This window comes from Nothoprocta perdicaria, unplaced genomic scaffold, assembly GCF_003342845.1.
Source record: "Nothoprocta perdicaria isolate Ctin4 unplaced genomic scaffold, notPer1 scaffold_480, whole genome shotgun sequence".
NCBI classification, from domain to species: Eukaryota; Metazoa; Chordata; class Aves; order Tinamiformes; family Tinamidae; genus Nothoprocta; species Nothoprocta perdicaria.
In genome coordinates this window covers 86,759-98,354 of record NW_020455733.1, presented here as the reverse complement: position 1 = coordinate 98,354, position 11,596 = coordinate 86,759, and the positions used below count along the sequence as shown (strand labels likewise).

At 66.0% G+C, this 11,596-nt stretch overlaps 1 protein-coding gene across 1 annotated transcript in view; it reads right to left on the bottom strand.

Moving 5' to 3' along the window:
• LOC112954038 (dedicator of cytokinesis protein 2-like) overlaps window positions 1–11,596 on the bottom strand; it is a 36,135-nt gene that overhangs the window by 15,741 nt on the left and 8,798 nt on the right. Inside the window, exons 19-27 of the mRNA XM_026047180.1 lie at window positions 10,986–11,083; window positions 10,706–10,795; window positions 10,501–10,601; window positions 10,252–10,386; window positions 8,258–8,369; window positions 6,959–7,029; window positions 6,769–6,875; window positions 6,398–6,525; window positions 5,648–5,743 (exon numbers count right to left, since the gene is read on the bottom strand). Of these exons, the coding sequence (XP_025902965.1) occupies window positions 5,648–5,743; window positions 6,398–6,525; window positions 6,769–6,875; window positions 6,959–7,029; window positions 8,258–8,369; window positions 10,252–10,386; window positions 10,501–10,601; window positions 10,706–10,795; window positions 10,986–11,083 (938 nt within the window). The remainder of the gene's footprint in view (window positions 1–5,647; window positions 5,744–6,397; window positions 6,526–6,768; window positions 6,876–6,958; window positions 7,030–8,257; window positions 8,370–10,251; window positions 10,387–10,500; window positions 10,602–10,705; window positions 10,796–10,985; window positions 11,084–11,596) is intronic.

The following is an 11,596-nucleotide window of genomic DNA, read 5'->3' as shown; positions in this document are numbered from 1 at the left end:
GCCGCCTCCGCCCCGCTCCGCCGCGCGCCGCCCCCGCCGAACCATGGCCGGCCGGGAGCGCGACCCCGGCCCCGGCCCGGACCGAGCCGTGCCCGTGCGCTCCGTGCTGCTCAACCGCGACTCGCCCGATGTCGAGAGCCGCCGCCAGCGCCGGCGGCACCGCACGCAGCAGGTTCGCTTCAAGGATCTGGTGGAGGACGGCGCGGAGCGGGCGCAGAGCCCCCCGCAGCCGCCGGCACCCACCACCGACCCCGACACCCCACGTGCCTCGCCGCCCCCCAGGCTCAGCCCTGAGCCGGCGGCTCCCTGTGCCTCGGCTGCACCGCGCGGCCGGACCTGGGCACAGCCCTGCACCCCACTCCAGAGCCGGAGCCTGTCCCAGCCATTGCTCCAACCTCAGCTCCAACCCCAGCTGCAACTCCAGCCCCTGTCCCAGCCACTGCAACAGCCTCAGCTCCAACCCCAGCCTCTACTCCAGCCCCAGACACTGCAACAGCCTCAGTCTCAGCTTCAGGCCCAGCTCCAGCTCCAGCCCCTGTCCCAGCCGCTGCTCCAGCCTCGGTCCCAGCCACAGGAGGAGCTACTGCCTCAGTCCCAGCTGCAGCCCCAACCACTCGCTCCATCCCTGCTGCAGCCCCAGCCGCTGCTGCAGTCTGGCAGGACTCGCTCCAGTGCTGCCATCCAGACGTCCCCCAGCCTGCAGAAGCCCTTCGTGCCCCCCCATGCTCGCAGCGGGGGCACCCAGGAGGCGGCAGGCGCCGGGGGGAGCCCGGGCACGTGGGTCCCGCGGACGCCCGTTGCTCCGTGTGTCCCACTGCCGGGTGCTGCCGGGTGTCCCGCTGCCAGCTGTGCCCCCGCCACGCGCCGCAGCTCCCCCAGCACCGAGCACTGCCCGCGGGCCCCAGGCTGCGCCCGGCCGCGCGGCGGCCCTCCACGCCCGGCCTCGGTGCCCTGCGGCCGCCCACCCGCCGTGCCACAGCCCTTGGCGCGCAGCGACTCGGAGCGCAGCCTGCGCCCCTGCAACCCGCAGCCCCCCCACAACCCGCAGCCCCCACGTGCCACCCCTGCCGCGGGTGCCTACGGGCCCCACCGAACAGCTCAGGGCTCCCCACACCGAGACCCCCCGCACTGCAGCTTGCCCTGGGGGGGGCCCTGCTGCACCCCGCTGCCCCCCCGGCAGGACTCCCTCCCGCCCGCCCCTGGTTCTGCTGCGACGCCCACAGCAGTGCCGGGGCCCCAGCCGCCGCAGCCCAGCCTCAGCGCGCGGCAGGCGGAGACGCTGCGGCACGTGCAGGACCTCCTGCAGCTGGTGGCCACGGCCAACGGGCAGGCGGCACCGCCGGCGGGGGACGAACGTGCCCGGACACCTCAGGGACAGGGGCCTACGGGGCCCGGCGAGCGGGGGGACCTGCGCACGCAGCTGCAGTCCCTGGAAGGGGTGCTGGAGACCAGCCAACAGACCATCCGCGTGCTGCTGGACGTCATCCAGGACCTGGAGAAGAAGGAGGCCCAGCGGGATGGGTGAGCAGCGCCCGTGCGGCACCTCCTGTCCGTAACGCCTGCGGCGAGGCCAGAGGGTCCCTGTGCGGGCAGGGGCACAGGCCCCATCCGGGGCCATTCCCAGTACACGGGTCCTGCGCATGCACTGCCCGCTGCGCCCTGCCCATCCTGGGCTGAGGCGGGAGCTGCTGCCAGCCCCTGGGGCGCCCGTTCCCGACCCTGCACCCAGCCATGGGTTCCCCCTCCTGGCCAAGCTGGCGGCTCCCATGGGACCATGGATGGTGGCTCCGCACAGTGCAGGCCAAGTGCTCCTGTGACCAGAGTCACTCTGCTCCGCGCAGGAGCTGCAGCAGCTCCGCTGAGCGCCTGGCTCCATGTGCTGCCGCAGTCCAGTGAGCAAACATGCGGCCTGGAGATACAGGGAAGGGCATGGAGAATCCCATGGGAACCGTGCCACTGCGCTGGCAATCCCTGCCCTTGTTTGTGGGGCTGGGCACCATGCTTGCTTGGGGACACTGTGTCCTCAGGGATGGCTGAGCCCATGTGGAGACCCCAGCCTGTTGGCCTCTGCGCAGCTGGCAGCGCAGCCCGGCGCACCAGGCACACCAGCCACGTGCCCCGGCACACTGGAGCTTGCAGTCAGGTCTGGGGCTAAGGTGCAACCTGTGCATTAGAAGACCCAGTTTCCCCATGCCAAGAAAATCCCTGACCAAGGTCGAGTGACAGGGAAGAAGGTGTCAAGAGGAATCAGTGAGCAGTGACGGGTGTCTGGGACCCAGGACTCCGCCAGCCACCCGCTGCCCACCGTGGCACCCGTGCCCTGCACGGTGCCGCCTTGCGCTGCCCATGCTCAGGGCGCTGTCCCCACTCACAGGCGCCTCTCGTACCACACGGGACAGGACATCGCCAACTGCGGGACCTGCCGGGACTGTGCCTGCATCATCTACAGGTAGGAGCGAGGGGGCCACGCGCGGTTGTGCCACTGCAGGTCGTGCAGCCCTGCGGCGCCCTGTGCATGCGGAGGGGCTGCTGCCCTGTGCCGGGCTCTGTGCTCTGCACCGGCCTCGCATGGTGCCAACGCGGGTACCCGCCCCGCCAGCATTGGCTGCTCCACGCCTCCTCCCGTGTCCTGACAGGGCTGCGCGTCCCCTCCTGTCCCCGCTCGCCTCCCGCGCCACGTGCGCCACGTGTCACCCCGCGCCCCCCATCGCCGCGCGCCGCGGCGGGGCTGGCAGTGCTCCCGAGGCTCGCGGGGCTGTCAGGGCTAATCGGGGCTGACGGCTCCGCGCAGCCGGCGCTGGGGGGTGTCGTGGCGGGGGGCGCCGGGTGCCGCCGGGTCCTGCCGGGCGCTCGCTGCCCTCACGTGACGGGGAGGCTCCCACCAGCCGGGCATGCGAGGTCCAGCCAAGGAGCAGCGGCCCCAGGGCTGCAGGTGCCTTTTGCTGGGTCCCCGCGGCTGCCGCTGAAGCAAAGACTTCACAGACTTCACGTTTGCAAAGCTCTGTGCAGGAAAGGGCGCGGGCGGGACAGGGGCTGGGTCACAGGGAAGGACGTGGGGCAAGGGGGTCAGAGAGACGCTGCAGCTCCGAGGGAGGCCCCTGGCAGCACAGGGGAGGTGGCACGGGGATGGGCATGGCTGGGTGGCGGGGATGCCCTGCCCTTGCTCTTGCTCCTGCTCCTGCTCCCGCTCTTGCTCTTGCCCTCACCCTTGCTCTTGCTCCTGCTCCAAGCACCTTGCAGCTCCCAGCCTGGTAGCTTTGCCGGCTGCTCGTGCACGTGCCTGACACGTCCCCAGCGGTGACGGGAGGGCTGGGGCTGGCGGGGCCCACACGCGAGGTGTCGGTGCCATGTGCGTGCTGGGCGCCGCGCTGACACAGTGGGACAGGGCTATGCCACGTGAGGCGGGTGCCACGGGGACAGCAGTGGCTGGGGGTGCACGCAGGCAGGGCCCCCGCTGCCTCGGCACGGGGCTCGCCAGGGGCCAGTGCCGCTGCGTGTGGCACCGCTGCGTGGCCGGTGACACGGCGCCCGCCCCGCGCAGCGTGGAGCACGATTTCCGGCAGCAGGAGGGCCGCTTCCAGCGCGTGCTGAGCAGCATGGAGCGCCAGGGCAGCCAGGGCTCCCCGCCCAGCGCCCCCAGCCCCCGGGAGCTCTCGCCCGCCTCCAGGCTCCCGGCCAAGCTGGACACCAAGAGGTCCCGGCGCAAATGCTTCTGGTTCCTGTGAGCTGAGGACGGGGCCAGGACCACTGCGCCAACAGCGATGCTTCCTCCTGCCTCCTTTTCCTCCCTCCCGTCTTAGGGTTTGGGTAGCACCAGCTTTTCTATTTTTAACCGTTCCCTTTAACGTACAAGAGCCCCTGTGTAAATAAGAGGCGAGGGGAGCGACTGCTGTACTTAGGGAGAAAACAATAAATTCCAGGGCGCCGCTATTTTTGTTACACGCTCTCCGGCTCTGCCCTTCTGTTCCGCAGGGGGACGGGATCTCGGCACGGTGCAAGCGGCCCCGGGGTTGCGCAGGGCTCCGCGCGGCTGCCGGCGGCTCCTGCACTGCGCAGAGCTCGCAGGAGCTGCAGGGCTTTTCTGCGGGCGCCCCTGGACAGCAGGGCTCGTTGTGCCAGGGGTGACACGGTGGGGGCGGTCGTGGCAGCGCGAGGGGGCTCTTCCGTCAGGGGCCGGCAGCTCTCGGCGGTGCCGCAGGGACAGCAGGGAGATGCTGCGTGGCCCGGGGTGGCCCCGACGTTGCATAACCCCTGCGTGTGAGGGACGGCCCTCGCTGCGGGGCCTGCGCTGGTGGGAGCCCGTCCCCGGGGCACTGCAGCACCGGGGTGGGAGCGCCCGGGGACACGGCGGGGACACGGCGGCTGCTGCGCTCCGGGATGCTCCTCTGCCAGCCAGGACAAGCGTGACGCAGTGGCCTGTGGCTGAGCACCGTGCAGCCCTCCGCATGCCCACAGCTGAGCACCGTGCAGCTCATTGCATGCCCATGGCTGAGCACCATGCAGCTCATTACATGCCCATGGCTGAGCACCGTGCAGCTCATTGCATGCCCACAGCTGAGCACCATGCAGCTCATTGCATACCCATAGCTGAGCACCGTGCAGCTCATTGCATGCCCATGGCTGAGCACCATGCAGCCCTCTGCATGCCTGCAGCTGGGCACCGTGCAGCTCATTGCATGCCCACAGCTAGGCACCACACAGCTGGCTGTGTGCCCCTGGCTGAGCACTGTGCAGCTCATTACATGCTCGCAGCTGAGTACCACACAGCTCACTGCATGCCCACGGCTGAGCACCATGCAGCCCTCTGCATGCCCATAGCTGGTCACCACAAAGTTCATTGCATGCCCGAGCACCACAAAGCTTGATGCATGCCCACAACTGAGCACCACACAGCTCGCTGCATGCCCATAGCTGAGCACTGTGCAGCTCACTGCATGCCTGAGCACTGGGCAACTTATTGCACATCCACAGCTGAGCACTTTGCAGCTCACTGCATGCCTGCAACTGAGCACCTTGCAGATGACTGCATGCGTGAGCACCATACAGCTCCCTGAATGCCTAAGCACTGTGCATCTTGCTGCATGCCCGTAGCTGAGCACCATATAGCTCACTGCATGCCCGTGGCTGAGCACTGTGCAGCTCTCTGCAGCTCGCTGCATGCCCGCCCGGAGTTGCGGCGCTGGGACCACTCATCCCATGGGCACGATGCTCTCAGTGGCTGTGCCGTGGGACTGCTGCCAGCTCCCTGCCCTGCACCAGGGCACCGGGGATGGCTCCCATGCTGCACATCCCATCACTGCCCTTCTGTCACACGGGGCAGCCGCGGCGGTGCTGGGAGCCCCTCGCTGTGGCACGGGCAGCACCAGCACTCAGGGCCCTGCACCGGGCACCGGTGCTGCCCACTGGACTGTGACCCCAGTGCCGGTGCCAGTGCCACTCCCCCAGCGCCAGCCGGGGCGCCCCAAGGCCGGGGGCTCTGTGACGCTGCGGCGGGTCCAGGCTCCCAAACCCTCCAGTTCCCCCACAGCCTGCACATCTCCCCGTCCCGAACGTGCGTCCGGCGCATGCCCACCCGCCCGGTGCCCTGTGCCCAGCACGTGGACCCACATCCTGCCACGGCACCACCCGCCCTGTGTGCCCCACTCACCCGCAGGCTGCTCTCCCGCTCCAGGACGATCACCCTGCGGTTCACGGTGGGCAGCAGCCGGTCCAGCAGCAGCTGGATGTGCTTCCTCGCCGTGCCCTGCAAGGTTCCAGCACTCAGAGTGCAGCAGGACGGTTCGCACCGGGAATGGGGATGTTTGCTGGTGCCAAATGTCCCGTCCGACACCCAGTCGGTCAGTCCCAGCATGAAGAGGGACCCTCTCCCACAGCCGCTGCAGCGCTCGGCGTCGTCCCTGCCCTAAACCTGGCCCTCTGCCCGGCTTCTGCTCCCAGCCCCAGGCCGGTGCCCAGGCATCTCCTCTCCGATGGCTTCCGACTTTGCTCTCTGAAAACATCTCTATCCCCCGGTGAAAAGCAGCAGTGAGAGGATTGTGTGCGGAAACCCGCAGGTTTGGCCAGCAGCTGCACCTGCCCGGCTGCCAGTGCCCCATGGCCGCTCTTGGCTCGGGTGCCTGCAGACAGCCCCTCGCATGGGCAGCCTTGCTCCTCATGGGCAGCTGCCACGGTGCCGCGGAGCTGCTTGGCCGGCGGGGCCCTGCAGCGCTGCCGCGGTGCTCACGCACCCTGCTGCTGCATGGGAACAACGGAGCACCAGCCTCGTGGGAGCAGAGGGCACCGGCAGCCCCGTCAGGGCATGGTAACACACGAATGATCCAAAGGCGCCGTGTCTGTGCCCGGTCTCTGTGACTTGGCACGTCCCTCCCTTGCCCGCCCCGGGAGCAGCCGCCTGTACCTTGTGGGCCTTGTAGAGCACCTCGAGGACGTTGCTGAGCAGCGCGATGCAGGCGTCCTCCTCCTCGCCCTTCGCCATGAGCTCCTGCAGGATGGGCACGGCCGTGCGCAGCAGCAGCTCCCTGCACTCTGCAGCGCCGAGGGCTGGGGCTTGCGCTGCCACCACGGCCCCGTCCTGCCCTCGACAGAGCCCCACAGTGCCCACGGCACCGCCGCGCACCCTCCAGCACAGAGCAACCCCCAGCTGTGTGCAGTGACCCCCTCCATGCAGCCAGGGAACCCCCAGGGCCGCGGCAGCACCGGCAGCCGCGGTGCCATCCTGCCAACGCGCGCCCCGTCCTGCCAGCGCGGCTCCCTGCCCGCGCCGCTCACCGCCGTGCTGGAACACCTTGCTGTTGACGATGTCCGTCAGCGACTGCAGCTTCTGCCTGAGCAGCCGCTGCGGCGGCAGGTTCCCGATGAAGTCCCGCAGCAGCGCCCTGTGAGCGGCGGGCACTGAGGGCCGCGGGCGCCTCTCCGGGTGGCGCGGCCGGGACGGGGATGGGGACAGTGCGCCGCTCACCCCAGCGCCGAGAGGTCGAAGATCCCCGCCACGTCCTCGAGGATGGAGGGCAGGTACTTCAGGGCTGCTCCCTGCAATGGGGCCACACCGAGCCCGCGAGCGAGGGACACGGAGGCACCCGGACGGGTTCCGTTGGCACAGGCCGTTCCACGGGTGCATCAGTGACACCCTCCTGGCCACCCCTAATCGTCCCCCCAAGGCGTTTACAGACCCCAGCTCCTCCTTGTGCCCTCCCTGCTCACTGCCACAAGGGCAGACATAGGAGCAGCTACCGTTGAGGTTTGCATTAGACTCCAGGCTAAGGAAAGCTGCAGCAATTAACATTAGCTATTCAGCAATTACCATTAACTACTGTGCGATTAACTTTAACTGCTCTGCCATCCTATGATCCCTTTCTGATCTCATCCTGCGCCCGGAGCTGGGATCGATGCTCTGTTGTTTGCTGTGCAGTCAGCAAGGCCCCGAGCCACCCCTTAAGCATGAGATTTGCCCGGATTTGCCAGGTTCTACAGGAATTTCTCCAGCGTCATGGGACTTCCTGAACATCTGGCACAGGGAGGGTTTCTTCCAGAAGTTGGTTCTGGGTTCTAAGTGCTGAGGAAAATTGCCTATCTTTGCACATTTGCAAATCTATCCCTCTTACCATGGGGGATTAACTCCCTTGTACTGATTTTTTGCAGCGAAAGTTGTGGCTGCGAGGCGAAACCCTCGGGTTCCTGCTGCCGCCGGAGCAGCAGTGTTTGCTGGCGCCGCCGCCTCTCCGCGTCGCTGCTGCCGCTGCGCCGCACAGGGAGCTGCCGAGGCGGGGGGCATGGGGTGCCCACGGGCTGGGCCTGGGGGACCCCTGAGCCCCGGGGCTGCCCTGGGGCCCGATCTGCGTTCAGCATCGAGGGACAAGGTTATGTACAGCGTGAAACCCAGCAGGGACCCAGCACAAGGACTATGGACGGGCTGAGCCCGCGCCAGGAACCCCCAGGAGCCCCCGTTCCTGTCTCCTGATTCCCTTCGCAGCAATTCCCAGCTCCCGGTGTGCGTCTCCCACTGGGTGCTGAGCATCAGGGCGACGTCGCCACGGCCCTTCCATCACGGCCCAAGGCTCAGACGTGGGGTCAGTCAGCTCGGAGACCATCATTGCGCATTGAACGTTAAGGTGCTTTGCATTTTTGAAACCCCTTTTCACTTCTGTGCTGAATAATGTCACTTGGGTGCTTTGTCACCAGTGAACAGCAGTGAACAGCAGTGAACAGCAGTGACGTTGCGAGCAAGCTCCGCAGCGCCCGCGCTCCCCGCGCACCCTACCTGCGAGAGCAGCGTGGGCCCCTCCTGCGGGCACCGCATCAGCTCGTTGAGGCAGAGGAAGAAGCGCTGCAGCGACTGCTGGAACTCGGCGGCCTCCCTGCCCTCGTAGAGCCTGCGGGGGCCAGGACACAGCGTCACCCACGGCCCGCGGGACAGCAGTGGGGCGGCAACGCTGCTGCAAGCGCTCGGAGCGGGTAAGCAGGGCAGGGCGGCGGGAACAGGGCCCAGCACCAAGCCCCGCTGTGGGAGGCACGCGCATGCAGTGTGTGGAAAGGGGAAGCCGCCGGGTGAGTGGTTTTGAGTGGTTTGCAGGTAGCGAGTGGAGGAAATTAGGAACAAGAAGGTAATCCGTCCTGCGCCGTGGGGGCAGGCGGATCTCCTGGTCTAATCTCATGTGCGCCCGGAGCGCCGGCCCCGTTGCGACGAGCAAGATGTGTTTTGTTTTCCAATTGTGCATGTTGCAGTAGAACAAACAAGATTTGGGTGAGGGTTTTTTTTTTTTTTTTTTTTTTCCGCTTACTGGCTATTTTTACTGAATCTTGTTTTTGCAAAGATTTTGCTCCTTTGTTTTATAAAACAGCAGTTGGGTTGTTCTGCTTTCGAACCCGTCCTCCCCCAGGAAATGAACTGGCGGGAGCACAAACCGCAGTCCAGCACGGCCACGAGCGGCCTCTTTATCCAGCAGATAAAACACCACTAAAACACGCAGGGCTGCCCCAAAAGCCGCCGGCGCCTCCCTGCTCCTGGCTGCAGCTCTTGGCATTGTCCCCGTCTCTATCCACACAGGAGCCGAATCTCCCAGCGCTCTGCACAGAGCAGCCGTAAGGGCAGGAATCCCAGGATCGGGCTGCGTTCCGGGGAGCCGGGAGCGCTAAACAGGGAGAGTGGGACCGTGGTGCCCCCATCCCCACAGCAGCGATCCCAGGGAACAACCGCTGCACGTTTGGTTGATTTCTCACCTCGTCCCTTTGCAATAGTCGGCATTTTGGAGCTCTTAAGCTCTTGCCTACAGAATTCTGCAATATCACATTAAAGACGGTATTCATAAATACTGTATATCTTAAAATGGTTGGAAAAAACGCGTCAGCGACAGCGATTCCCAAGGCTTTGGGCAGCGATTCGGAGCAGGGCAGGGCACAGCAGCCGGGGCCGGCAGCGCAGCGGGAAGCAGCGCAGCCGGGTGGGACGTGCTGCTCCCGGCACAGCCGCAGCATGCGCAGCCATGCAGCGAGCCGCGCTCGTTGCTTTAATTACAACCTCATTTCTTTAAATTACGGAGCGTGTGTGGGATTTAGCTCCCCTTTAAGCATTTAGAAGATCAGAAGAACTCGTGTTATTCTGCTGTTAAGATCATGGAGATAAAGAAAAGATGAATAAAAATGCTAAAGGTCTTAAGGGAGGTCTTTCTTTTAATGCAGACTAATTCACGGGGCTCTCTGCAAATGCTCTGTATAATTTCATCTTTCTTTGGCAAAAGTTCTTCAAGATGCCCTGTTTGCTCTGTGCCCTCCATAGTGAGGTGGGGGAATTGTGGGCACCATGGGGGACCATGGAGCATCCCAGGTGCTCCAGGCACTGGACAGAGCTCAGCATTGCAGCCTGGATGGGCACCGGCACCATAACCCAGACCAGCACCAGCACCAGCCAGGACAAGCACCAGAAGCAGAGCCCAGACAAGCACCAGCACTGTGGTCTGGACGTGCACGAGCACCAACCTGGATGCACACCAGCACCAACGTGGACGGGCACCAGCATCATAACCCAGACCAGTACCAGCACCAACCTGGACGGGCAGCAGCACCATAACCCAGACCAACACCCGCAGCAGCCGGGACAAGCAGCAGAAGCAGAGCCCAGACCAGCACCAGCACCAACCTGCACATGCACCAGCACCAGCGTGCACGGGCAGCAGCGCAAGGCGGCCGAGCAGCAGCAGCAGCAGCACCCTGGAGCGCAGCAGCGCAGGCAGCAGCGCAGGCAGCAGCGGGACTCACTGCGCGAAGAGGCGCCGGGAGCGGACGATGAACTTGAAGATGTACTCGAGCGCCTTGAAGGTGCGGGCAAGCGGCTCGCCGGGCTCGCCACGGCTCGCCCGCTCCACGTGCTGCGTGAGCACTGTGACGAGCTTCCTGTGGGCAGCGCGTGTGAGCCCCGCACAGTGCCTGGCACGGGCCAGCATAGCCTGGCACGGCATAGCCTGGCACGGCAAAGCCTGGCACGGCACAGCCCAGCATGGCACGCACTTGTAGGCGAGCGTGGCGCTGAAGTGCTGACGGATATAGGCCTCGAGCACCGCGTTGAAATGCTGGAACTTGCGGTCAGCCACCAGCCCCACAATGAAGACCTGTGGGACAGGGACGTGGCAGCCCCCAGGCTGCGGGAGCCCCGGGACCAGCAGGGCTGGGCTGGAACCTCCCTGTCCTGCTGCTTTCAGTACTGCCGACTCACCAGGGCATCAAAGATGAGTGCATCATAGATGTCCGTGTCCGCGTTCTCCATCATGATGGAGAAAAGGGCATCCAGGGTGTCCTGCAGGAACTGGGGGAGCAGGGGGCAGTGAGGCCCTGGAGCCAGCGCCGCTTCCCCTGGGACACGAGTGTCCAGCCCGGCGAGTCCCCAGAGGAGCCCGGAGCCGCCTTGCGCGGCCAATGTGGTGACGCCACCGGCACGGCAACGTCTGCCAAGACTCGGCTGAAGGGCTGGGGAAGGGTCCGGGGCGCGAGGGCACCTTGATCACTTCCCCGCCGTCCACGTTCATCAGCTTCTGCAGGTTCCCGGCCAGCAGGGTGGGCTTCGAGCGCCACTTGAGCAGCCCCAGCAGGTTCACTGCGGGAGCGAGGGGTGAGCGCCATGCAGCCGCCGGTGCCGCAACGCGAGCGCACACGGGTACACACGAGAGCACATGAGCGCACCATGGGCACACACAAACATAGACAAGCACACCACGAGCGCACAGGGGCACACACGAGTGCCCCTCAACCGCCCCAGCCTCCCCCTGGCTGCGCCCCACAGAGGGAGGAAGGCAGGCATGCAGGAAGGCAGACATACAGGGAGGAAGGCATGCAGGGAGGCAGGCACGCAGGGAGGCAGGCACGCAGGGAGGAAGGCAGGCATGCAGGGAGGCAGGCATACAGGGAGACAGACATGCAGGGAGGAAGGCAGACATGCAGGGAGGCAGGCATGCAGGGAGGAAGGCACGCAGGGAGGAAGGCACGCAGGGAGGAAGGCAGGCATGCAGGGAGGAAGGCAGGCATGCAGGGAGGCAGGCACGCAGGGAGGAAGGCAGGCATGCAGGGAGGCAGGCATGCAGGGAGGCAGGCACGCAGGGAGGAAGGCAGG